We start from the raw sequence: 25,808 nt of genomic DNA, 5'->3' as shown, positions 1-25,808 counted from the left end.
TTAAAGGCTGCTAAAGCTCTGAAGCTTCTAATATCCATAGGGAGTGCATTCCAGAGCCCAGGAACAGCTACAGAGAACATCTGATCCTGAGTTGCCTACAGACAAGTTGGCGGCAATCAGAGACAGGCCTCTAATGATGACCTTAATGTGCAGTGGGGATCATACTGAAGAAGGTGCCCTCCCAGGTAACCTGGACAAAAGCCATTTAGCGCTTTAAAGGTAATCACCATCACTTTGTAATTTACCTGAAAACATATGAAAACAAAATGCAGCAGACAGTGCAACTGTTTTAAAACAGGCATACAGTAATATGGTCTCTCTGAGAAACCCTGGAGACCAATCTGGCTGCTGCATTTTGAACTAATTGAACTAATTGAGGTTTCTGAACAGCATACAAAGGCAGCCCCACGTAGAGTGCATTGCAGTAGTCAAGCCTAGAAGTTACTAGTGAGTGCATCACAGCTTTGAGATCATTATCTTCAAGGAATGGACGCAACTGTCCTATCAGCCAAAGTGGATAGAAAGTGCTCCTGGCCATAGCCTCTACCAGGGTGAGGTCTGGGCACAGAAACACTCCAAACTATGTATCTGTTCTGAATGCAGCCCCCATCCAGAACAGGAAGTTCTATCACGTCGCTCGAATTTTGAACCACCACCATTAGTAACTCCGTCTTCTTTGGATTAAGTTTCAATTTATTATCCCTCATCCATCCCATTACTGCCTGAAAGCAGGCATTTAAGGGAGCTATGCCATTCCCTGATGATGTCATGGAGAAATAGATTTTGGTGTCATCAGCATATTGATAACACCCTGCTCCAAATCCCCTGATGGTCTCACCCAGCAGTTTCATGTAGATGTTAAAAAGCTCAAGTCTTAAGATCCAGTCTTTCTGTGTTTTCTGCAGGGCTGCTTCTGTTGTCCTAACCCTGTGGAGAATGTCAGCCACTATTATTTAGACTATGTATTGACTACTTTTCAACCAAAAAAAGTTCTCTAAGTGGTTTATGTAGCAAAAGGAATAAGAAGATAGTTCCCTGCCCCAAAAGGGCTCACAGTCTGGGGCCCATAATTCCAGCAGTAAACTTATCACTATCCTGCAGCTTCTGAGAGGCTCAGGCTTTCTCAGCGACATCACTGAAATAAAAGGTCTTGCTGTGCATGTGCAGAAGCCTCCTGTGGCAAGGTGACACAATGATGTCATTGCGCCAAGCAGGGCCATTCTAGGATTTAGGGGGCCCTCAGCAAACTGTGGGCCCTGAGAGTCGCTCTGCCACTACCATATGAAGGCTATGAGCACAAAGGATCAGTGATCCATCGTGGGCCCATCTGAGGGGCCTTGGAAGCTACTTAGCAATGTCAACCCTGATGCCGTGTTACAGCACTTGGCTTCTGTGTATTTGCAGCAAAGCCTATTGTGCCTGCAAAACCTTCTAAAGTCATGAGAAGACCCCGTCTCTGATTCACCTGGAGTGGTACCTTCCCAGAGGCATCGTTAGTACATTTTGGTCTGTTTTGACCCAAGCATCTCAATTCCCAGCAACTCCCAGTTTGGCTCACCTGTGAGTCAGAGATTTCTGAGGGCTTCTCCGTAAGGCTGCTGCTCTCAGCTGGGATGAGATCATTGTACTTGGTGACATCCTCATCTGAGTAGTGCAGGGAGCCAGGGCTGGGCCGTGGTGGAGACCTCGGAAGAGACATGGAAGCTCTGAGATTTCATTCAGAAAGGGAAAGTGTTTAGTGTGGGAGAGTGGACCTCCCAAGTTTAAGGCGCCCCCCTCTTCTCCATTTTCCCACTGCTCTGGCAGACTCTGGTACCTTGTGTAGATGCCGTTCTTCCGGCAGAAGGAATTCTTCACTGACAAGCGCCGGTTGTTCAGCTCCAGAGCAGGGAAACTGCTTTCATCCAGGCTGACCATCTCCCCATGACCGAGTGCATTCGACTTGGAGTTGCTCCCTTGGGGGGAAAAGCCAGAAGAACAGGAGAAGTCAGCACCTTGGGATACTTCAATGGGTAGCACCAGCTGCTAAATCTCTTCCCAAATAGAACAAACCTTCTAATTGTGTTAGGGAAGGCCATCCTAGGTTTAAATGGTGGTGCGATAGAGGGAGACAATAAAAACAACAGTATTAAAACATTTCTTAAGCGAGAACAGAAAAGAAGGATTCAGACTCCGCCTCTAAACCACAGGTAGAGCCTTCTGTGGCTATCTAAGCTCACGGTAACAAAAGCAAGAAGCATGAGATGTTCCTTTCAGAGTTATTAAGGAGAGCACACCTTGTCCCTGTATCCTTCTCACACTCTTTATGTTCTAGGAGTAGCTATCTATTAATTATTATTAATTATTATTTATTATATTATGGGCTGGTTCTCGCAATCAGTCCAATGTTAGTTTGATGGGAATCTGAAATTCCCCTGGCATGCATGCTCCTGCAGAGTATGTCATATGAACTCGAGATTTCCCACTAGTCTGCACTTGGCAATGCACCAACCAGACATGGACCTGACATGGTCAAACCAACTTCAGATCCTGAATATGAATCTCAGGTTCAGGTTGGGTCAACCGGCTGAGTGGAGCAGATCTCCCCCCGGAGGTGGCGGCAGGCCATGGATGCAGCAACTGGTCTGCCTGTCGGCGGGTGCGCCTGAACAGTGAGCAGCATCACATGTCCATGATGTCATGGGCATGCAATGCTCAATACTCACTGCGCAGGTGCGCCCACCAACAGGTAGATCAGTTGCGTCTGCGGCCCGCCACCACTGGGGGGAGGCCTGCTCCACTTGGCTGCTCACCCCACCCACCCCCAGCGGTGAGGATGACAAATATCGGTGGGGCAGCGGCGGCTGCGGGGCAGTGGTGGGATGGGCACGAGGAAGTGGTGCAGTGGCGGGGCTCAGGCTCCTGATCATTTGGAGGCCCACCCCCCGCCGGCACCAGGAGCAGCAGTGGCAGTAGCCACAGGTTAAAAAAATTAATGGGGGGACTAGCGGTGGCGGCAAGGGGGTGCTCTGAAGCCCTTCAGGTCCGGGCTCCTTTTTGCCCTAGGTGCACCACTGCCCAAGGGGGCTGGTGCTTTCTTCAAGCTGCAGCCAACAGCTTGCCCACGGCTCCCCGCACCATAGCCTGCTGCTTGGGTCATTACAAAGACGCCCGGGATGGAGGAAAATATGATCTGGACGGAGGCCCCCAAGATGCAGGTTTAGTTTAAAAAAAAATTGTACAGAGGGGCCTTGCGATGGTGGTGGGCTTACAGGGGCGGGCTCTGAAGCCCTTCAGGTCTGGGCTCCAAAACTACCAAGTGCACCACTGCCATAGTGGTAGAGCAAATGCTTTGCATGGAGAAGGCTGTTGTAAGTTGAATCTCTGGTAGCTCCATTTTAAAAGATCTCAGCTAGTATGGCTGGAAAAGACTTCAGTCTCAGACCTTGGAGAACTGCTGCCAGTTAGAGCAGATGAAGATGATACTCTCTGGACCAATGTTCTGACTCTATACAAGGCAGCTTCATGTATTCATAAGTCTGCAGGGCATGGCTACTTCACACATGGCACTTTCCTTACATGGTTATAGAAGAAGTAGGGAAGAAGAAACTCTTGTGCACATTATCATGCATGAAATACTCTGTCTGCTACATGTTGAAGTGCTTGAAAGCTGCTCTACACAAGATCACACACACATCTCTTTCCCTACTGCTGTGCACATCCATACAAGGAAAATGTCTTACATGAAGCAGCCCTCATTGTTGAGAATAATCCTTACAAGTCCTTGCTCTCAATAATACTATTCTGCACACACTCCCCCTTCTTCTTCCAGTGTGTTTATCTAAGAGGAAGGTCTATTTTCCTCACAATTCAAGCAAAGCAAACACAGCCACATTCCCTTGCCCTGGTGACCTTTCCAGATCTGTGGATGCCTCTGGCAGTGATAAAGGCATGAAGCCATTTATTTAAATGTCAGCTTGGAGTGGCCTCAACGAGGCCATTGACTTTCCCCTTTAACATCCTATATTCAGGCCCTTGAGGGAGGACTTCTCAGGATAACTCTCAGAGCATAAAGGACAGGCAAAGCTAAGTTTTGCATTTTTTAGTCATCTCCATAATGGGGGGGGGGACCTTTTTGGAAAAGTATCGCTGAGAGAGCTAGCTGAACAGTACTACTGGGAAGGATGGATTACTGGAATCCAGGAATCCTGGCCATTCTTTACACTGTAAAGAAGTGGTGGGTGGAGACCAAGGCAGGAAAAGAGGACAGGAGAAAATAACCTCCAAGATAATGGTCTAATGGTTAGACCATGGCTTGAGGAGTGTGTCTGGTGCCAGGAGGTTCCAGAGAGAGAGAGGAGTGAGATCTCCTGGTTGGAATGAGGAGGATGGTAAGGGACAAATCTAAAGGCTCTGTACCACTGGAGCCTACTGTGTTATCATCTGCTGTTGGCTCATACATCGCTCAAAAGATGCATCTTTAAAGCCTCTACTGAAGTCTCTCCACCCTTTTGGTTCAATGCCCTTAAAAGGAATCAGTTCCAAGATGTACAATCCTTAATTAGGACTCCTGGGATGATACTGGCACCAACCTGAGTCTGACTTCTTGGCATACTTCTTGCTCTGCCCACGGATGATAAGTACAAAGACCAGTAGGAGGATGAAGATGAGTCCCACCAAAGCGATGACTACCAGGAACCACCACTCCTCATAGAAGGGGTTGGCTTTTTGAGCTGCAAAACAGCAGGTAGAAGAGAGCAGTCAAGTACCCTCCCTCTGAAAACCAACCTTACAACAGATATACATTATTTCTGTAGCCTTAGCTCCAGGGTGGATGGGAGATGGACTGGTCAGACATGACCTGAGGGAATGATGTACTTTCAAGCATGTTACCTGAGACTGATGGGGAGGGAGAGCTGGGTGTCCCATAGCCATAATCATTGACAGCGATGACCCTGAAGTCGTAGCTGACACCCTGCTTTAAAATGTCCATGCTGAAGGTATATGAAGTGACTTCCTTGGGGATGTCCTTTATAAGAATGTCCCAGAGCCCTTCATCTGGAAGAGAGACACAGTGAAGTAGCAACAGGAAGTGCATGTATGTATCTCCACCACCCACACATACACTGCACACAAAACACATGAACATGATGCCCAAATTCTTGCAAGTTGACTGACATCCTGAATAACAAAGCACACAGACAAAGAGGGACTCTAGGGAGGCAACAGGGGCCCACATGCAACTCCTCCTGCCCCTCTACATATGTGCTGTTGCACACTCAAGTCTCCCTACCTGAGAAGCAGGGATGGTCTTGGAGGGGTCCCCCCAAGCTTATTATCTTGGGGAACTTCAATGTCCGTGCTGTGGACCCCCTTTTAGGTATGGCTCAGGATTTCATGGCCTCCATGGGCCTATCTCAATTGGTATTGGTCCCTACCCATGTGACAGGACACACTCTGGATCTGGTTTTTGCTGACCAGGAAAAAATGATCTGGAGGTGGGGGAGTTTGAGAGAACTCCCTTGTCATGGACAGATAATCACCTGGTGGCGTTTAGTTTGATTGCTCCGTCTACCCTTTGCAGGGGTGGTGGATCAATTAGAATGGTCCACCCCCAGAGGCTTTTGGATCCACTTGGTTTCCAGACAGCCCTCAGGGAGTTTCCAGTGTCCAGAGCTGCTGACTCTGTCGAGGCCCTGGTGAATCTCTGGAACATGGAGACAGCCCAGGCTATTGACACCGTCGCTCTTAAACACCCTCTCTGGCTTGGATGGAGCCCATTCAGCTCCTTGGTTAGAGCCCATTCTGCTCCTTGGTTTTCCTTGGAGCTTAGGGCAATGAAACAACATGGACAATGGCTGGAATGGCACTGGAGGAAGAGTTGTGATGAATCCGACCGAACACTGGCTACAGCCCATTTTAGGGACTACTCCGTGGTGGTGGCAAATAAATGTTGTTTCTCTGCCTCCATTGCATTTGCTCAGTGCAGACTAGCAGCACTGTTTTGTGTAACAAAGGCATTACTCCATACATCCCGCCCTGCCCCCAGGTAATGGTGGAGGAACCATCTACAGCCTGTTGTGATCAGTTTGCATGTCACTTTGCAGATAAAGTCGCTTGCATCCATGCTGATTTGGACACCAGGGTTTTGGCAGTACCAGTGGATGTACCTCAGGAACAATCTGGCCTTATTGTGTTGGGTTATTTTCAGTTAGTGCAGCCTGAGAATGTGGACAAGATCCTGGGCAGTGTGTGGGCAACATGGTGCGCTCTTGACCCTTGCCCTTTATGGCTAATAAGATCTGCCAGGGAGGGTACAGGCAGATGGTTGGAGGCTATAAACAATCCTTCATTAAGGGAGGGCACCATGCCTCAAGGAGGCGATGGTAAAACCATTATTAATAAATCCCTCCCTTGATCCCTCCAACCTGGACAACTATAGATCTGTTTCTAACCTTCCCTTTTGGGGCAAGGTGATAGAGCATGTGGTGGCGTCCCAGCTGCAGGGTCTTGGATGAAATGGATTATCTAGACCTCTTTCAATTTGGCTTCCATCCTGGAAATGGGACTGAAACTGCATTGGTCACTCTAGTGGATGACTTATGCCAGGAGCTTGACAGGAGTGTGTCCCTGTTGGTTCTGCTAGACCTCTCAGCAGTGTTCAGTACCATCGACCATGGTTTCCTTCTGGACCACCTCTCAAGTATAGGGATTGGAGGTACTGCTTTGGAATGGCTTTGGTCCTTTCTCAGGGGGAGCGTCCAGAAGGTGGTGTGGGACTACTGCTCGGCTCCTTGGCCATTGGCCTGTGGGGTCCCAGTTTTGTCCCCCATGCTGTTTAACATCTACATGAATTGGCCGGGAGAGGTCATCCAGGGACTTGGACTGAGTTGTCAGCAATATGCTCTCAGCTTTATCTTTCCTTATCTGCCTTTTAGGATCAACCATCCGCAATAAAGGATCCAGCAGTCAAGATATATACTGCAGACTAACACTTGGTAGGGTTGCAATGAAAGCCCTGGAAAAGATATTTAGATGCCATGATGTGTCTATACCTACAAAGATTAGAATCGTTCGGACAATGGTTTTCCCTGTGACAATCTATGGATGCGAAAGCTGGACTTTGAAGAAGCAAGACAGAAAAAGTATTGACGCTTTTGAACTTTGGTGCTGGAGAAGACTTTTGAGGATATCATGGACAGCCAGGAAAACAAATAAATGGATCATAGAACAAATCAATCCAGAATTTTCACAAATTCTGGTCAGGCTTGAACTTCATACGTCATACACATACTTCAGGCACATTATGTGTAAACCCAGATCCCTTGAGAAGTCCATAATGCTGGGAAAAGTTAAAGAAAAGAGAAGAAGAGGACAACCAGCTGGTGGATGGACTCGATTATGACAACAATGAATGCACCACTTAGAGACCTTAAAGGCCAAGTTGAAGACAGATAATCCTGGAGAGTAACTATCTATGTGGTCACTCAGAGTTGACACCGACTTGATGGCACTTAATCAATCAATCAATCAATCAATCAATCAATCATCACCTGATCCTAGGGAGGCAGTGGAGGATTGGATGTGGGCTAATAAACTGAGATTGAATCCAGGCAAGACGGAAGTACTGTTGGTCAGTAGGAGAGCCAATCCGGATGAGAGGATCCTATCAGTTTGGATGGGGTTGCACTCCCCTTGAAAGAGGAGGGGATTGCTTAACCCTGTTCTGCTTTTGGAAGCTCAGGTAGAGGTGGTGGCCTGGGGTGCCTTTGTACAGCTTCGTCACGTGCACCAGCTGTGTCCCTTTCTCAAGAAAGCAGATCTGGCCACAGTTAGCCATGTCTTAGTCATGTCACAGCTGGATTACTGTAACACACTCTATGTGAGGCTGCCCTTGAAGAATATTCGGAAACTGCAGGTAGTGCAAAATGTAGCAGCTAGGATTTTATCTGGAGCTGCCTGCTGGGATCATATTACACCCATTTTGAAAGAGCTACATTGGCTGCCAATTTGTTTCCAGGTCCAATTCAAGGTGCTGGCTTTGATCTTTAAAGCCTTTAATGGTTTGGGCCCTAAAATAGCTGAGAGACCGCCTGCTCCCAAGGGTTTCTGTCTACACGATGAGGTCATCAGGGAATGAGGGAGGCTTGGCTGCCATGCATGCAGGACAGGGCCTTCTCAGTTATTGCCCCAGACTTTGGAATGCTCTCCTGGGGTGGAGGGGGTGGGTAGGAATCCACTCCTCAGTGTCCATCACAGTTTTCAGAAAGCAAGTTAAATCTTGGCTTTTTACCCAGGCTTTTATATGAGCATTGTTTTTGTTGCTGCTGCTCTGTATTTTATGGTCTCATTGTGAATGTTTTATAATTAGAGACCTAATTAATCTCTTAATTGGATTTGTATTTTTATATTCCAATTTAAAACAATCGGGATGTTTTCCAACTTAAAACAACCGGGACACAAAAATATTAAATTGGAATATAAAAATACAAATCTAATCTAGATTTATATTGTTTTAAAATGTCTTATAAACCGCCTTGAGATTGTTTTAATGACAGGTGGTATAAAAATCTAACAACAAACAAACAAATAAATAGGGCAAAGTGTCTCTGCTTTGCCCATGCTCCAGAAGCACTCTGGAAGAGAGGATATATATCACTGACCCTCAGAGTTCAAATCCCTGATACATTAGTGGTGTGTGATTTTGCCTACCTGGCTGTGAAGATGAATTAGAAGCCAGTAGCCAAAGAATTCCTCAGACCTCTGCTTTTCAGCCAACTGTTACTTTGTTCCTTCCTTTCACCAGCCTCTCTCTTGGCCCTCCTCTCTGGCACTCCTTTCAACTTTGCATTGTAGCACACACTGGTTTTAACTCCTGGTTTTAAGCACTCTGTAGTTTTGTCAGACCCTCATCTCTGATTAGACTTTCCATACCTCAGTTTCCTGACTTCTCAAGCATCATTCTGAACCTACATTTCCACCAAGTCCTGTTATTCAGTCCACTGCCTAATCTGTGCCCTTCCTCCAGCTTCCATGCCTCTCAGCTCTCGGCCCCTTAGTTCCCCAACTTCCTGTAACCTCTTCCCAATCCTCAGCCATCCTTGAGAGGTATTAATCCTTGCCAAAGGGACCATTTTCTCTTTGCTGAAGCTGGACTGAAAAAGTTATTGTCCTTGAACACTGAGCCACCTCAGCTAATCAATGCCACAAGTGTCACTGCCACACGCGTAATATTGCCAGTAAAACGAAAATGACATAAGTTTTGTAAAGCACTTCATGTTTTTAGAGTGCTTCAGAAATTAATAATGCATTTGAACAGAAACAGAGGCATTTGTAAGTGCTTGTGGGGAGACAAGAGAACCTGTCTCACCAAAAGGACTATGCATTATGCCTAAAAATCAAATGGCCCTTTCCTCTCTCCAGACTTCTTTCAGTGACATTATATTTATTATTTATGTTCATGAAATGCTATCAATGCACATGGCTCTTTATGGCAGGCTTGTCTTTAGGCACTTGCCAGGTCATGGTTGGCAACCTAGAGTTGATATTTGGATGAGTGGTGACATCAGGCCTTCTCTCCTTTTGTTAACTGTTTTTCAGTGTGCCTCTGTGGATGATGACAGATTCTGCAGTACCTGAGTCAGTGTAGTGCTTCCGGCAGCAGTTGTTACCTTGATTAGTCTAAAATGAGGCAGGAAATGACCTTGGGTCATTTCCTGTTGCACTGCAGAATCAAAACGTTTGGCTGCAATGTTACGTGCATGTTGCAAGGCAATGTCCATGCAGTTGTGCAAGTGCGCACTTGTGCAAGCTTAAAAAAACAAGTCTATAATATGGGCTATAAATGGGCAAAGAATTGAACAGGTGAGGGTGTTTAAATATCTTGGGGTGGCCTTCCACTTTAGTGGGGGTCGTAAAGCCCACCTTAATACTGTCGCTCATAGCGCACAGCAGTCGGCAAATGCCATTAAGTCTTTTCATTTCTCAAGGGGTGCCCTTTTTGTTCCAGCGGCCATTAAACTCTTTATCGCAAAGGTATACTCTCAGATTCTCTATGGTGCACAGCTTGGCCCTTATGGCAACTTTACTCCTTTGGAAGTAATCCAGATAAAGTTTCTAAGGGCTATTCTCCAAGTTCCCTGTGCTGTTACTAATGCTGCTTTCAGAAGAGAGGCTGGGGTCACCACGTTAAAGCTGAAAATTTGGCTGTGTATAATCAAATTTTGGTTGAACCTGGTATTTTTTCCTACTGGCCTTGCCCCTCTAATATTAGCTGATAGCTTAACACCCAAATGGAAAACAGCATTAAAAACAAAGTTGCATCATCTTGGTACATCCCAGGAAGAACTTATAGGGCCGGGATTCGATCAGGCTATTCAATTTATCAAACAACGAGCTCTAGATATAGAGCTGCAAGAGGAATCTGCACGCGTGACAAGAGGGCTATATATAGGCCCTCAAGGTTTTAATCTTAAATCCGATTATTTAGATAACATTCTAGTATCTAAATTTAGGAGAGCATTGACCCTGGCCCGCCTCAATGTAATTCCTACAGCAGTCTTGGAGGGAAAATACTAGTGGACACCTTATGCGGCGTGCTTTTGTTCCTGTGGTGCAGGTGAAATAGAGACCACTGCTCATGTAATTCTTTATTGTGAATTTTATAGGGATAGTCGTTCTAAGTTTATTTTACCTTTGCGAAAGAATTCTCCGGGCCACACTAATCTATTTTACTTGGAGTATCTGCTGTCCAATTTTAAACCTGGGATGACTGTTAATGTGGCCAAATTTTGTTTTACTGTATGTAAGCTTCATAAAGCCTGCATTACTTAATCGAATATTTGTAAAATGTAAAGATTAACTGGTCTATGACTGTAATAAACTTTATCTTAGCCATCTATCTAAAAAACAAGTTGTGCGATACGGCACCCACTGACAATAATGGCTGCACTGTTGTGCAACTGTGTTTATGCAAGAGTGCATTTTCACAATTGCCACACTGCAAAAAGCATTTCATGCTGTGGAGTATGTCAGTCATAGTGATCAATAGCAGCAGCCAGCCACTGGGCACTTTCTTATGATTTTCATAGGAACATAGGAAGCTGCCATATACTGAGTCAGACTATTGGTCTATCTAGCTCAGTATTGTCTACACAGACTAGCAGTGGCTTCTCCAAGTTTGCAGGCAGGAGTCTCTCTCAGCCCTATCTTGGAGATGCCAGGGAGGGAACTTGGAACCTAGATTAGCTAAGGGGACAAGTCATGCTTGCTACCACAAGACCAGCTCTCTTCCTTTTTCAGGCACTGTGGAAGCTGCTGCCAGCAGAAGCACAATGAAAACAAAACAAAACAAAACAAAACAAAACAAAACAGGACACCAGCCACACCATGGAGCTGGCAAGTACATTTTGGGAGAGGGTGAGTTGCTATTGTGTGGGGCTTAATAACAAGGCTGTTGTGTACATAGGAATATAGGAAGCGGCCATATACTGAGTCAGACCATAGGTCCATCTCGCTCAGTATTGTCTACACAGACTGGCAACGGCTTCTCCAAGGTTGCAGGCAGGCGTCTCTCTCAGCCCTATCTTGGAGAAGCCAGGGAGGGAACTTGGAGCCTAGATGCTCTTCCCAGAGTGGCTCCATCCCCTGAGGGGAATATCTTACAGTGCTCACACTTCTAGTCTCCCTTTCATATGCAACCAGGGCGGATCCTGCTTAGCTTAAGGGGACAAGTCATGCTTGCTACCACAAGACCAGCTCTCTTCCCATAAGAGAGTAGGGTGTAGGGCAAGCAAAGTACAGGTTTCTGGCCAGAGGTGCTGCTCACAGTCTAAAGTATGATAGTGGGAAAAAGAGAAAGGGAGAGGAACAAGGGATGAATGTGAGCAAATGCTCACATGTAGGGAGACTTGATTGCAGCTGGGGATGGAAGTAGGGGGTGGGGCTCCAGCAAAGCCTTCACAGAAAAAGTGAGCTGGAGAAAGGAATGTGAAGGAAAAGAGAAACCTCCTGTTATTTAAGTGGGCTTGCGGGGAGAGCCAGCTACAAGGGGCAGTAAAGGGGAATGAGCAGAGAGCACGAGTCTTTTGGGCAGCTGAAGTTATCTGAAGTTAAGTAAGCAAGCAAGTAAGTTTCCAAAGAGAGAGAGAGAGATACTGTAATAGGGGCAAAAATGGTCAGAAAACAAAGCTAGGTACATTAAACTCCCTAGATCACTCTCTGTATAGGAGACTAAAAGTACAATTTGCATGTTTCCCTCCTTCTCCCCACCCCACCACAGCTTTTCTATAATTAGAATATAAAACCTACATTGGCTGAATCTTCATTTGACTTGACTCCCTTTTGCTTTCTGTACTGCATCAGCAACATTCAGACGCAGAAAGGAACAGCACAAGAAAGGCTCAGAGGTGCTTTTAGTGTCTGAATGAAAATGTCCTGAGGGTAGGGACTGGACTCCTTCAGCTCATGTTGCTCCCCATTAAGGCACACGAGGCCTTTGTGGCAATCAAGCACTTCCGTGCCGCACCATCTGCTCTGTCCGGTGTTCTCCGAGAGGCTGTTACTCACGGCAGCCTCATTAAAAAGCAAGCCAGAGTCCATTTCAAAGCACCCAAGTGATTAATCCCTCTGCATCTGCCCTGCTCTTGGCCTGCGGGTTCATCAATCACCCCCTCCAACGGTACAGTACATTCCCCAGAGTTATTACCTTATAAAAGGGAGAGGGGAGGGAGCAGTAGGTTTTATGGTTCAGAGCATCCTCTTGAGGGTAGAGAGTCTCCCTCAAGTAGATCCCCAAAGGAGACTTCTGGCCAGATGCAGACAATCTGCCTGCACTGAGCTATAAGTCATCGTTATAAATGATCTGCGGGGTAGATGAGGAAACTGACATACATCGGGAGACAGACAGGGCCACTTCCAGGTTTTGTGAGAGTGAGTCGCTTGGTGAGTCGCCTCCATCATCCATTCCTCGCCCCACTTCTTCCATGTCACCTAAAGACACTGGGTGTAGTCTCCTCTGAGTGAGCAATTCTTCTCTGAGAAAGCAGACCTTTTTTATGGTAAGTGTAAAGGTGTGTTGCCCATTTTAATTCAGCACAGAGCACGTCCCAGCTGGGAGATGCTGAGAAACACTGCCCTAATGACCAGCTGCTCCTTTCTCTAGGCTTTCTTCCCTTCCTTTTTCAGAGCTATGACTGGGTTAACAGCCCTAGAACACATGTCAGATTAATAAAGAGAAAACTCTTGAACATGTGCAGAGTGTAGCTAGTGGTGAAGAAGTACAATCAGCCCACCACATATTTGCGATTAGGACTAAAAGCTTCCACACTGGAAGGGCTGGCTTTTAAAAATGCTTGTGCCTCTTGTTTTTAGAAATGAAGCCCTGCTGGAAACATTATCTAGAAGGCCAGCTGGGCAGGAGCTGTCAGTCATCTCAGTCACTGCTGTATTCCCTCCTGCCCCACTCACTTCACCATGCACAACTTTAGTAAGGGTGGTTTGTTTCCATGGCAACAAATGGCATGCCTGGGTCAGTCAGGGGAATGGACTGAGCACAGCACTGGTACCTGAAGGTCGTGCCTCAATAACATATCTGGTAATAGGTCCTTTGCCTGGATCGCCACTCGACCAGTGGATAGTGATGGCTGAGCCATACCGGGAGATGAAGGGCTCACCTGGGGGACCTGGAGCACCTGGAAAGCAACCAAGAGCCATTATTGTAAATAGTGAAATTGTGTGCTGGGACAGTGAAGCAAAGAACCAGAAGCATTTCTTCACTATTTCCAGGGTCAGAGCGGAGACAGCCGTTTCTCTAGCACCAGCCCTGAAAAGGAACAACTGCTAATGGCACTCGGCAATGGCTGCACCCAAAGATTGAGTAGACAGAAGTTTTTAACAGAAATCAAATTTGCTGCTCCCATGTGGCCTCTCCCATTGCAGGACTTCTTAAGGGTGGGTTAGGATGGAGTGTTCAACTAGTGTTCAAGGGGGATTCTTGCATAGCTCAGGGCTACAAGTACACCTTTGCATTGTCTTTTTCTCCATGTCTACATTCATGGAAGTTGCCTCTCCCATTAGTTGCCAGAGTTATCCAGCCTCTCAGCTCCTCAACCAGCTCAGCTCTAGCCTCCTTCCTCTTTCCTTTACTTGACTTTTGTCAGAACATTTGGTGGCTCAAATGACGCTGAATAAGGATCCAAGAAACTGCGTTGGACCCATTCCCTCTTGCTCACTTCTACCTGTTGGCAAGATGTAGTGTAAATTTACATTCTTTCCTGGATGATTTCCCAACAGGCAGGACTCAGCTGAGGAAGTCTGAAAAGTCACCATCCAGGATATCAAACTAAATGCTAAATGTTCAAGGCTAATCAACATTTAGGGCTAAACAACGTGTTATATTAAAATGGCTGATATTTAACAAAAAGCAAGCAAGCATATAAGGCTGAAAATACATTTGTAGTTTGGCTTTTAAGGGGGCTTCCAAACGGGTTTTTCAAGTATTGGGTGAGCCCATTCAGTGCATCTGAAAGGGCTTAATTTGTGCCACGGTTCACCAGGATTTGATATCTGTTTTCAGTGACTCAGTCTTGGAACATATGAAGTAAGAACAGAAGAAAGTACCCTTGGGCAGGGTGCAAATTATATTTATTTCCCTAGATGGTAACTAGATTAGGGAGAAGGCTCCTATGTCAGAGGGTGGTGTTTCTAGACAGAACCTAGCTCTGGCATCTCTTTTTCTTCAAAGCACTGGTGCCTGCCACATGGAGAGTGTGGCAATCTCTGTAGTGACACATGTTAGTCCAAGCAGCAAGAGATGAGCAGGATCAGTGCAGATGGGGCAGTACAGAAGAGCAATTGTTATGGAAAACACCCTGATATGGGTACATTTATTTCTGTGGCATCTTTTCTCCTCCTCCTGTTTTAGTGCTATCCCACTAAAACACCCAAGGGGAAACTAAATCCATTCATTTGCAAAATTGGTATGAGTCTGTGTACCTTCCCCTGGCCCTGTGGTGATGTTGGCTTCTACTTCTGGCCCATAGGTGAATGTCTTGGCTCGGATCCGGAACCGGTAAGTGATGCCTTCTGCCAGGTCTTTGACCTTCAGCCACAGGGGGCTGTTTCCCTTCACATCCACTGTTACAATCTTGCTGACACCTGGGGGATTGGAAGGTAAGGGTGACTGAGAGGTAAGGTTTAGAGAGTAGACACCTAACCTTATTGATCTCCACTTGTACCCAGAGGACTCACATCGAAGCTATGTTGCCCCAGCACATCAATGTCTACCCCCTGAGACTTTTCTTCATTCTTGTGGCTTAGGGGCATTTTTGTCCTCAAAGATGCCCTAATATCAAGTAGTGGGTCTATGCTGCTGTTGAATCAGAGGCCAATTGTAGAGCGAGGAATAACACATGGCCCTTTTGTGTGGCAGCAGAAGGCAACACAGCCATTTGAGCCTGAAACCTATTTTTTAATTAGCATTTTAATTGGAAAATATTAATTTCTCAGCTTACTGAAGAGATAGAAAAATCATCATACTAGAAAAAGACCATTTGTACAACAAAAGAACATATGGTTGAATAGCATCATTCAGTACTGAATAAACAATACCCAGTCAGCCACAAATGTACTATTTGGAGCCTATTTTCAGTGCCTAAAATCTGAGGAATAATAATTAAAATGTGTATCGGAAATGTGTGGAATGTCTTTCCCACTGAGTATCTACTGCTGGCCTTCATATCTGAGATTAGGAAATATGGTTTGCAGGTCAATGGGCCCGGATTACAGGCAGCATTTTTCTTTGAATAAATTGAGATCTGATGGTCACAATTTAAGGAGAGCTGGTGGTAGCAAGCATGACTTGTCCCCTTTGCCAAACATTTTCTGCCTTGGTTTGTATCTGGATGGGAAACAAATGAGCACTGTAAAATATTCCCCTTAGGGGATGGGTGCATAGCTCAGCGGTAGAGCATTTGCTTGCATGTAGAAGGTCCCAGGTCCACTCTGCGGCATCTCCAGGTAGGGCTGGTAGAGACTCCTGCCTGTAACCTTGGAGAGCTGCTGCCCGTCAGTGTAGGCAATATTGAGCTAGATTGGACCAAAGGATAGGCTTGTACATGGACCGTTTGGCACAGTTCGGTCTGATTTTGAACCAAATTTGAACTAAACCGCAGGTATGCAAACCGATTTGGTCGAACTGATTGGCTGGGCTGGTCAGTTCAACAAACCAGCTTAAAACGGTTCAAAGTGGTTCGTGATCAAACTGCTCAAACCGGCCTGGTCTGTGGTGGTCCGGTTCACAATCAAACTGGTTCTGCACACCCCTAGTATAAGGCAGCTTCCTATGTTCCTAACCCAGCTTGCCATGGATGATTTATGAATGCTTTGTTTTAATGAAGTCACTTATTCATACACATAAGAGACCCTCCCTCAGCCCCCTCACCATCTACAGGCATGCAGGGCTCATAGATGAGCCGATAGCCCTCCAGAATTCCATTGGGAAAGAGTGGCGGCTCCCAGGACACGTTCACAGAGGTGGTGGTGAGCTCACTGAATTTGATGATGCCTGGTGAGCTGGGAGCTGTGAGGAGAGAAAGGAAGGAGTTAGAAATAGGGGCAGATGCAATGTTTTCCCATTGACACCACTGCCTTATGGAGGGAGGTGACATTGTTGTCCACTGCTGATCTCCAAAAGTAAGGCCAATCTAATGAGGAATGTTCTATCAGTCTTGGAATACTGGTGATATTTTGCACAGCCAAAGAAGGAACTGAAGCAAGCTTTAGAACAAGGAAGAATGGCAGAATGGGAGGAGATGTGTAAGTATGTGGTCCAGGAGCAGCTATGAAAGAGCAAAGGAAGGCAAACATATGGCTTAAGAACTTAAAAACTGAGTGGGGTACAGTGGACAACCTGGGCTGGGAAATCAAAATCCCTACTCAGCCATTAACTCGCTGAGGGAGTGGGCATGGGCAAGTTCACATTTGTCAAATGGGAATATTGAGGTAACATTATAGTTAAAAGGGAACCTTGGGGGATCCCAAATCTATGTTTCCCTCATAAGGCAGGGCTGGGAGGGGCATTTCCAAGGGAGAACCAGCAAATAGAACAAGGGTACTTAACCCTTCCCCTACACACTGTTTCTTCATTGCAAATGCCTTCCACTGGCAGACTCTAGAACCAGAAGTAAGAATGGATGGAGAAGAAACATCCCTAGAGAGGCACTCTCAGGAAAGGAAATTGATAGGAATGGGAAGAGTTAAGCACCTTTCCCAACTGCTTGTTAATCCTCCCTCTGCATTCCCCAAACATGGGTTTGGGTTGGGACCACACAATGGCACTTTTGTGAAAATGTATGCAGTGATCAATATAAAGCAGTCTGCATACTAGTGGCGCTATAGAAGCACATGGCCAATAAGACTAATCATTGTAAAATGTTTTGCATACCAGAAGTGTTATGACTCAAGCAGAGTATTGTCTCTTTTTAAATCCTAGAGAAAGCGATACTAAACCTCTGCATGCATAGACTGACAGCTTCATTTTTTAATTTTATTTTTAGGTGAAAGTATTAGGCAAAGTATCCCCCTTTCCTTTTTTTTAAGGTTGAGAAAGGAGGGCATTTTTCCTGCTCTGGTTGGATGAGTACCTTTGATTTTCCCTGTGCACTCTTTTTGTTGCCTTCAAAGTGATTGATCAAGTCCAGTGTTTCTCAGTTTTTGTCATCTGAGGCACATTATATGGTGGGTGGGGGGGGGGGGATAATATTGGAGCACACTGCCCTCCCCCCACAACACAGGAACATTTTTGTGTGGTGGCAATGCCACTGCACAATATTCTTATTTATTTATTTTCACTCCCTTCCTTTTTATTCTTGTTCGTAGTCACACACACACCCCCATTTGCCCCTAGTTGCATTGGGAAGGGTGTGTCCCCACCAGAAGTGGGGAATTTAAACTCCCCAGTCAACATGATCACAGCCCTCTGGCAACAGGAGGAGGGCTGCAATGGGTTGAAGGTCTGCAAGAAGCCTTCAGTGTTCCTGTGCTGAAGGTTTGGGTGTGGAGGGGGAGGGAGGGAGGAGTAATTTTGCATCTCTCCCCTCCTTCCAAAAGCCCGGTCCACTTGTATAATACGTTCTTGAGGCAGAGAAGTGAACAAGACTTTTGGAGGGAGGGGAGAGATGCAAAAATCATTCCCCCCCTCCCTGCTCTGCGCTTGGTCTGCTGTGCAGCTTGGTCTGCTGTGCAAAGCCTTCAGCGCAGGGACCCTGAAGGCTTTTTCAGACCTGCAGCCCTCCTTCTGTCGCCAGAGCGCTGTGGATCAGCCTCCATTTTGGAGCTCCCTTATGCAGCTTCCTGGTGCATTATGGGGCAAGTCAGCTTCAAATTCCCTGCTTTTGGAGCTGGTTGAGAGCAAGTCAGCATGGCAGACAGGCCACTGCCATGTAGCATACTAGTGTGCCACAGCACACTGACTGGGAAACGCTGATCTAATCTACAATCACCATGATATGGAAGAGTCTGCACTACTGAGCTTATAAGTAGCTGGGCCCATAGGAGAGCTAGGAGTCACATCTTTAGAACTAAGGAGGCAAAGCATAGGACATAGAGGAGATTGTGGGCTGAGATAAGAGGGAAGAGGAAGGGATGATCAAGGGAGCTGCATCAACTAGAAAAGGGAAAATAAGGGTCAAGCTACACATTATAGGAAGTGGGTGCTTCTGTGCTTGTTTTATTTTTAAAGAAAATAAGTCTCCATGGACTGAGACTGCAACGGAGATGGGGTGCTTTAACCCTACCCCACAACACGATCCTGATCTCAACTGGGGGCCCCTGCAGCTGCTATTTTTAAGGGAAACATTACCATACGAATTTGCTTCCTGGAACATGCAGTTTCATCCTAAAAATGAAAGCTGAAGTAGAATGTGGAAAAAGGGGAGGTTGTGATTGCTGAGGGTGGGGAACTCAGAGGAGGATAGGAAATGGAAAATGCAGAAGGCAGAGGATTGATGCTTTATGGAGACAGGGAGAAGTAAAGATCAACGTTTGGTTGGAGTGTCATGAAGCATATGACATCTATACTGCTCATTACTAACACGTCTTGGCCTTTTATCTTGTGACCACTGGAATGCAAGACCTGCTCTGGCTGCATTGCAATTCCACATCTCTCCCCCTATGTGCCTCATAAACACAACTGAGCTTTTCGCACTTCCTAGTCACAGAAAAAAGTGATCAAACACAAAGCCTAAAATCCCGGGAAGGAAGTTGAACGAAGACATTTAATTTCTGAGAAAGTGCTTAGTTACTTTTAAAATGTGCTCACAATTTTTAAAATATCGGAGAGGTTGAATAATTCCAACACGCTGGCTCTGAAACAGATGGAAACAGGCTCCTATTGCTTGTCTATTGTTTGGTAAATCTACGCAGGTGGAGATGAGCTGGGGCTATTATTTCCCTTTGCATGACCCCATGCTCTGCTGCTGGTTTCCTTGACAACTAGTGCCATGCACAAGGCACTTCACATGTCAGGCTTATCTTGGGAAACTGTTACTGCCTTGGCAGGCTTGTGACATTGGTGTGAAAGAATAAGTGAAATTAACAGAACCCTACTGTGTTGCCAGTTTAGAGAGTCGGCTGTGAGTCAGAAAATTAGCTTAAACATTGTGAGGGGTCCCCCCCCACACACATTTTCATTACAGTTTTTGAGCCTTCAAATTAATGCTATAATCATGCATTTGAGATTTTCCATGCTGCTTTTGTTTATGGGGTGGTCATGGACAAGCCATTATCTTTCAGCCTCAGGGTTTCTACCTCTTAACCTACCTCACAGGATTGTCATGAAGATAAATGAGATAAGGAATGTAAAGCACTTACATGTTGAGTGTTACTTTATTAAGAAATAGGTGTTAAAAGATCCAGATGGATCAAGCAAGTGAGCCAAGCAGGGGCATAGCAAGGTTGGAGTGGGCCCAGAGACAAGATTTTAAAATGGGCCCCTCGCTGACACACACACACACACACTTCACAATATATAGTGCACTCACACTCACATCCCCTTTATAAATATGGTGAATAGCTTGTTCACATTAAATCTGGTTTTTTTACTCTCTGCTACTGCTGATCTCCAAGAGGCTCAACATAATTCATAGGGGATGCAACACAGGTGGGTGGGGAGTCATGTGACGTGCCTCTGGGGGGCCCCTTGAGGCAGTGGGGCCCCAAGACGACTGTCTCCCCTTGCCTAATGGTAGTTATGCCCCAGAGCCAAGTCACATTATTTATAGGAAAAGGAAAACCCCCACAATTGCTGGCCAATCTGACTGGGAGGAAAATTCTTTCCCAGCCTCAAACAGGGTAAACAATAAAGACCCTGAATGTACCACAACATCCGTTCTCTAACTGTCCCAGGATGAAGCTTCTTTGGCCCTCTAGCAAAATGGCCAGCCTGGCCTACATCTTCTCCCTAATTAGGGCCAAACTAAACAATCTGTGATCACTTCTCCAAGAACAGGAGGGGAGAAATAATAACCCAGCTCTGTGTATGGGTGAGTGGGAGGTGATTGGATCCGGGCTATAGCATTGGGAAAGGTAGGGTTTGACTCTTTCCCATCAAACCATTTCTCCAATCTAAATCATGCCCTCAGCACTGCTCTTTGTCACTGTTGTGGGAGAGAGTTGCTTCTGGGCTGATGCTATTTTAGAGCTGCTCCAGCAGCATGCACTTGAGTTTGAGATGGATAGAGGCAGTGCAGGTGCCCATCGTTAGATTAGGGGGCCCATGTACGGCATATAAGCCAGCAGTAATAGTCATAGTTTACTTTACCACCTCTCATTTTCTACAAAGCAGTCACAAAGGCCAATGGATTTTATGCTAGAAAAAATTATCCACAGCACCTTAGGTTTTCCGTGCCATGTGAGAGATGTGCCATGCTATATTGTTTTTCCAACAGAGGTATTAAGATGAGTCAGGAAACACATATACACAGGCTTTCTGCCAAATGTACAGTAAGCTAAATTAGCACCTGCTCTGTCATGATGTACACAACTTCCCCCATAGTATTGTTAAATATTCAAGCCGTGAAAAGTTTGTCTGTGATGCAAATTTCAGACTGCCCTGTACAAAGCCTTGTAGGTTGGTCCACCAAACATATTGCACAGACAATTATCACATGAAAGCTGGACTGGGTGTGAAACAGTTCTCACAGATGAGCTAGCACACTGTATCACTAAAAGGAAGCTTATCAAGTAGCACATTCGTTGCTTGATTCACTGCCACCTCAGCTGATTGTCTAAGCTATTTCTTCAGCTCAGCAAGCAACATGTTAGCCCTTTAAGCAACAATGGGAATCCTTAGGATGTCTAAGACAAGAAATTCCTACAGTGGCACCTTATATGATGAAAACTGCAGTTGTTTTCAAGCTTGAGAATGGGCAGTATCTTGAACCCTCTCCCCCCCCCCCACCAAGGCCCTAGAAACCAACAGAGAAACCATTGTGTCAAGGCACAAGGCAGAACGCCAGGTTTTTTGCTGAGTCCATTCAAAATCAGTGACTTAAACCTTTGGCGTTGCAGTTTTAGAGCTGAGCAGGGGGCCTGCAAAGAGGGGAAATGGGAGAAACTATCCCAAACGGCTCCAGCCAAAATCATCGCTGTGATTCTTCTCATGCTCCTTCATGCTGTGCCAAGAATAACCCCCAAGGATCCAAGGAGTGGGAAGCCAGTGAGGCAGAGTCTGCTACAGGCCCTGCTTCCTTTCTGCACAGGAGGAGCCTGAGATACAAGCCCAGATCCTCAGCAGTGCGCTCAGCTTCAATAGGGTTTCACCAGCCAACACTACTGGCTCTGGATTTGGCCCATAAGCCTCTCCCCATTTCCCTTCCTGTTGGCTTTTATCTCTAAACATGTAACTTGAGGATGTTGTGAAGTGCATAGTGGGAAGGAAGGGGAAGGGAGCAGGTGATGTGAGGGAACAAAGCAAATGTCTGTTGAGGATGGAAGCCACACAGGGCTTCAGACTATAGAAGCACATGTGTCTTTTGTTGGGCATCAAATCCAGCCCAAGGTCACCAGTTCAACAATTCTTTGGGATTTGAGCCAGGCATTTATTGGACAGTAACGTACACCCAGCAGTATGATCCAGTCCCAGTAATCAGCTTCTAGTCAGAGAGAGGCTGAATGTTCAGGGGCAGCAGGAGCCTGGGGTTGAAGCACAGGGAAGCTGGGACTAAGGATGCACGTCCATGATTACGGGGGTGGTGGCACACACATGCTGGGATACTGTGGGCTGCAGATCGGAAATGAGGAGGAGGAGGAGGAGGAGCAGGAGGAGGAATGGGAGCCTAAGGCAGTCAGAGGATGGGGAAGGTGATGTAGGCTCTAACTGTAAGGAGGCACCTCACAGATATAAACCCCAAGGATTAACAAATATAAGCAGACTAATACAGATTTTATTTATTTGATTTAATTAATTAATTAATTAGTGATACTTACTAGAGCTGTAATGCACAGAGCTGATTTTCTTATTTTGGGAAAGTGGATTTGTGTGTTCATTTTGGAAGGATGTTTTGGAAAGGATAGACATGGTGATGAATATTAACTTTGTGTTTACATGAGAACTCATAGTACCAGGGATAATTCCAAGTGAATGGAAATGGCCTACAAATGAAAAGACATGGCTTCTTCAAGCTTTGTTATTGGCAATGCGTCTAAAATTAGAAAATAAAAGCATCTCTTGTGGTGGAACAGCGGATTACTGATTTGCTGAACCTGATAAAAATTATTTATTTTAAGAGAGAAAGTGAAGATGTAGTCCAGGGAATTTGGAAGAATTCTTAGATCTATATGTGATGGTTATCTTGTGTGGAAACTGGCACTCTCTGACACTGTAATTAGAGCTTTTATCTTTAGTTTTTATTTTCTTTCTCTTTTTCTCTTCCTTCCTTTCTTTAATGTTTTGTGTGTGGGGGGGGCGGGGGAGAAGGTGCATTGATACCGGGGCTATTTATATGTTTGTGTATTAGATGTGGGCTTAAATTGGATCTATGATTTGAGAGATGAATAAGATGGAAGAGTGAGGGTCTGTCAATGTACTATTGTTATTGTTTTCTTCTACACTGTATTATTTTGAATGCTATATTATGGAAATGTGTGTTTAATAAATTGTTAGCGACACAAAAGAGAGAGAGAAGTATTCTGGATCTTCTCATGAATACTCCACCTGTTTCTCAGAATAGTCATCTTTTCACAAATGTTCCACGGCCCAACTGTATTTGCACAGAAACTCAGTTTTCAACTTTGCCTGAACACGCAAAGGTTGGGGGCACTGCCAGTCAGCCATCCTGCTCCTCCTCCATGTTTAGAGAGAAAACACCAATCATTTGTGAGAAGAGGGCTATAAAACAGTCTCATTGGTGGGTTTAATAAATGAGAAACTAGAGATATCTTTTCTGTAGTATAATATTTTGCAATCCTTGTCATTTTCAAGCAGTTTACAATGTCATGTTTTGAGGCAGAAAATGTTTGTTTTTTTAAACTGACTAACATACCATGCAAGGGGATGTGGGCAACTGGAGCACTGCCTGTGTCCCTGTGGACAGATAAGCACCACCAATGGGATGTGCTGCAGGACAATCCATTAGTGGTGCTCACACACCTGCAGCACCTGCATGGGCAGTGCTCCAGGTACCCATGTTTCCCTTGCGCAGTATATCAGCCACTGTGTCTTCGCTATTTCAGAACTGGAGTTGCAAAGGAATAGCAGAGATGGGTGAATCATAATGTCAAAGAAGCATTAGATATTAGATTATTTTATAGTATTAGATAAAACAGCAACAGTTCCCATCATGGCTCCTCCACACAATGACATCCCTCCTTCCACTTCAGCAGTCTGTGTCAAGTGATAATCTTTGAATACACCGAGTCCAACCCGTTGCCAGGGACAGCCAAGTGGCTATGGCCTCTTGTCCTGCATTTCCCACCTGCTTGCTGGGTCCTGCTCTTGATTGGAGAACTGCGAGGCCCATCTCCTGCAGCATTGAAGGCCAGAATGCTGACAAGGTAGGCCGTGTAGCCAGTTAAATTCTTGAGTTTAACGCCATTTTCTGGTAGGAAGAGAGTTTTCACCTTTTCTGTTTCATTCTGCCTCTGGGCCTCCCAAAAATAGATCTATGGGGCAAGGGGAGTGGGGTGAAAGCAGAGGATATGGTGAAAAAAGGGGACAAAGAAAAAGAAGAGGCTGCGAACGGCATGAGAGAACCTATTTTTTCCCCTGGGCTCACCACATGTAGCCTGTGATGCTGATTTTCCATGTGGAGATGTGAAGTCACTATCTTCCAAATTCATACTCTCTCTTACTAGGATCATGAGTCAGCCACTGCTACAGTATATATATGGTAAAGGTAAAGTGTGCCATCGAGTTGGTGTCGACTCCTGGCAACTACAGAGTCCTGTGGTTGTCTTTGGTACAACACAGGAGGGGTTTACCATTGCCATCTCCCGTGCAGTGTGAGATGATGCCTTTCAGCATCTCCCTATATTGCTGCTGCCCGATATAGGAGTTTCCCATAGTCTGGGAAACATACCAGTGGGGATTCAAACCAGCAACTTCTGGCTTGCTAGTCAAGTCATTTCCCCAAACCCTTCCTGTGTGCTACCAAAGACAACCACAGGGCTATGTGGTCCCTAGGAGTCGACACCGACTTGACGGCACTCTATATATGGTACCATGCCATTATACCAGGTCTCATATCTGAATTTCTCAGATGTGTTTGCCAACTATGAATGTGCATGGAACTGGGTGGGAGAAGTTCAAAGGCAGTGGGATTGACTTTAAGGGTGGAGGAGGGTGCACTTTCCCTCCACTTGCCCCCCGCTGGTGCTCCATTTAAAACTGCTCCGATGGGCCGGCCACCCCATCTCCTCATCAGACCGGAAGTAAGTGGAAGTACCCGGCACATATGCACACGTTGGGCTCGCTCGTGCGCATGTCGAGTTCAGAGGTCCATCTCTATTGCCGAAAGACAGACAGAATGGAGCCCTGTTGACAGTGTTAATGAGATAATAAGCTGACTCCCTTGATCAGTGCATTCCAGCACTAAAAGTGGGGTTGTTGACCAATTAAATAATTTCAGTGGATCCATCATAACTGATTAATCAATTCATCCCAAGGGAGTTTACAAAAATTAAAATACAATAAAACTCCATAAATATCACATTAATGAATTTAATAAACAAAAGCTGACATTCAGTGTTAGAAGGAATGGCTGACTTAGATATTTTAAACATGCTATAAAATATTAGTTCCTCAAAATAAAATTTGCTCTCACTGATTAAGATCAGCAGATCAGCCTCTACACATGTATTCCTCTTCTGATCAAAGCTTGCACCCTCATTAAAAGCCATCATTTGGATCCAGATTTAGAGTATTGGTGAAATTCTAAATTCTTTTTCCAGGAAAGTTGAAGGTGGAGCCATAGAACTCCTCAGAAGTCCTGTCACTTTGCAGCAGATCCAATAGAAACCGGAAGAGGGTGATTTACTCCCCCAATCTACAGGGACAAAGATTCTTCACCTAATTTGCATTAGCCCTGCCCACTATTGAAAAATGGGCGGAGTTACCCACTCTCAAATACCACCCTCCAATGGCGGAGAATGCAGCACATAGTCATAGCAACCCTCACAATATCACATTCCTGTTGCACCTAGCATTTGTTCAGCCTCTTGGGGGTTTCAGAGAAGTTGAAGCTCTAGCTCCATAGGACATGCTACAGATGGTTGGGTAGCCCACACAACCCCTTGGCCCACAACCGCAGCTAAAATGAAAATACATATTGTAA

General features: G+C 45.6%; 1 protein-coding gene across 7 annotated transcripts in view; it reads right to left on the bottom strand.

Moving 5' to 3' along the window:
* Window positions 1-25,808, bottom strand: part of SDK2 (sidekick cell adhesion molecule 2) — a 446,383-nt gene that overhangs the window by 19,928 nt on the left and 400,647 nt on the right. For 5 of the 7 annotated variants that reach the window (XM_053295774.1, XM_053295769.1, XM_053295770.1 and 2 more), the window contains 8 exons: window positions 23,952-24,138; window positions 16,421-16,558; window positions 14,974-15,135; window positions 13,545-13,670; window positions 4,873-5,037; window positions 4,572-4,712; window positions 1,817-1,955; window positions 1,559-1,706 (listed from right to left, as the gene is read on the bottom strand). In XM_053295774.1, the coding sequence (XP_053151749.1) occupies window positions 1,559-1,706; window positions 1,817-1,955; window positions 4,572-4,712; window positions 4,873-5,037; window positions 13,545-13,670; window positions 14,974-15,135; window positions 16,421-16,558; window positions 23,952-24,138 (1,206 nt within the window). The remainder of the gene's footprint in view (window positions 1-1,558; window positions 1,707-1,816; window positions 1,956-4,571; window positions 4,713-4,872; window positions 5,038-13,544; window positions 13,671-14,973; window positions 15,136-16,420; window positions 16,559-23,951; window positions 24,139-25,808) is intronic. The other 2 variants (XM_053295771.1, XM_053295772.1) reach the window with 1 other exon arrangement.

Source organism: Hemicordylus capensis, chromosome 2 (genome assembly GCF_027244095.1).
Source record: "Hemicordylus capensis ecotype Gifberg chromosome 2, rHemCap1.1.pri, whole genome shotgun sequence".
NCBI classification, from domain to species: Eukaryota; Metazoa; Chordata; class Lepidosauria; order Squamata; family Cordylidae; genus Hemicordylus; species Hemicordylus capensis.
The sequence above is the reverse complement of the archived record's forward strand: the minus strand, read 5'-3'. Positions and strand labels throughout refer to the sequence as shown.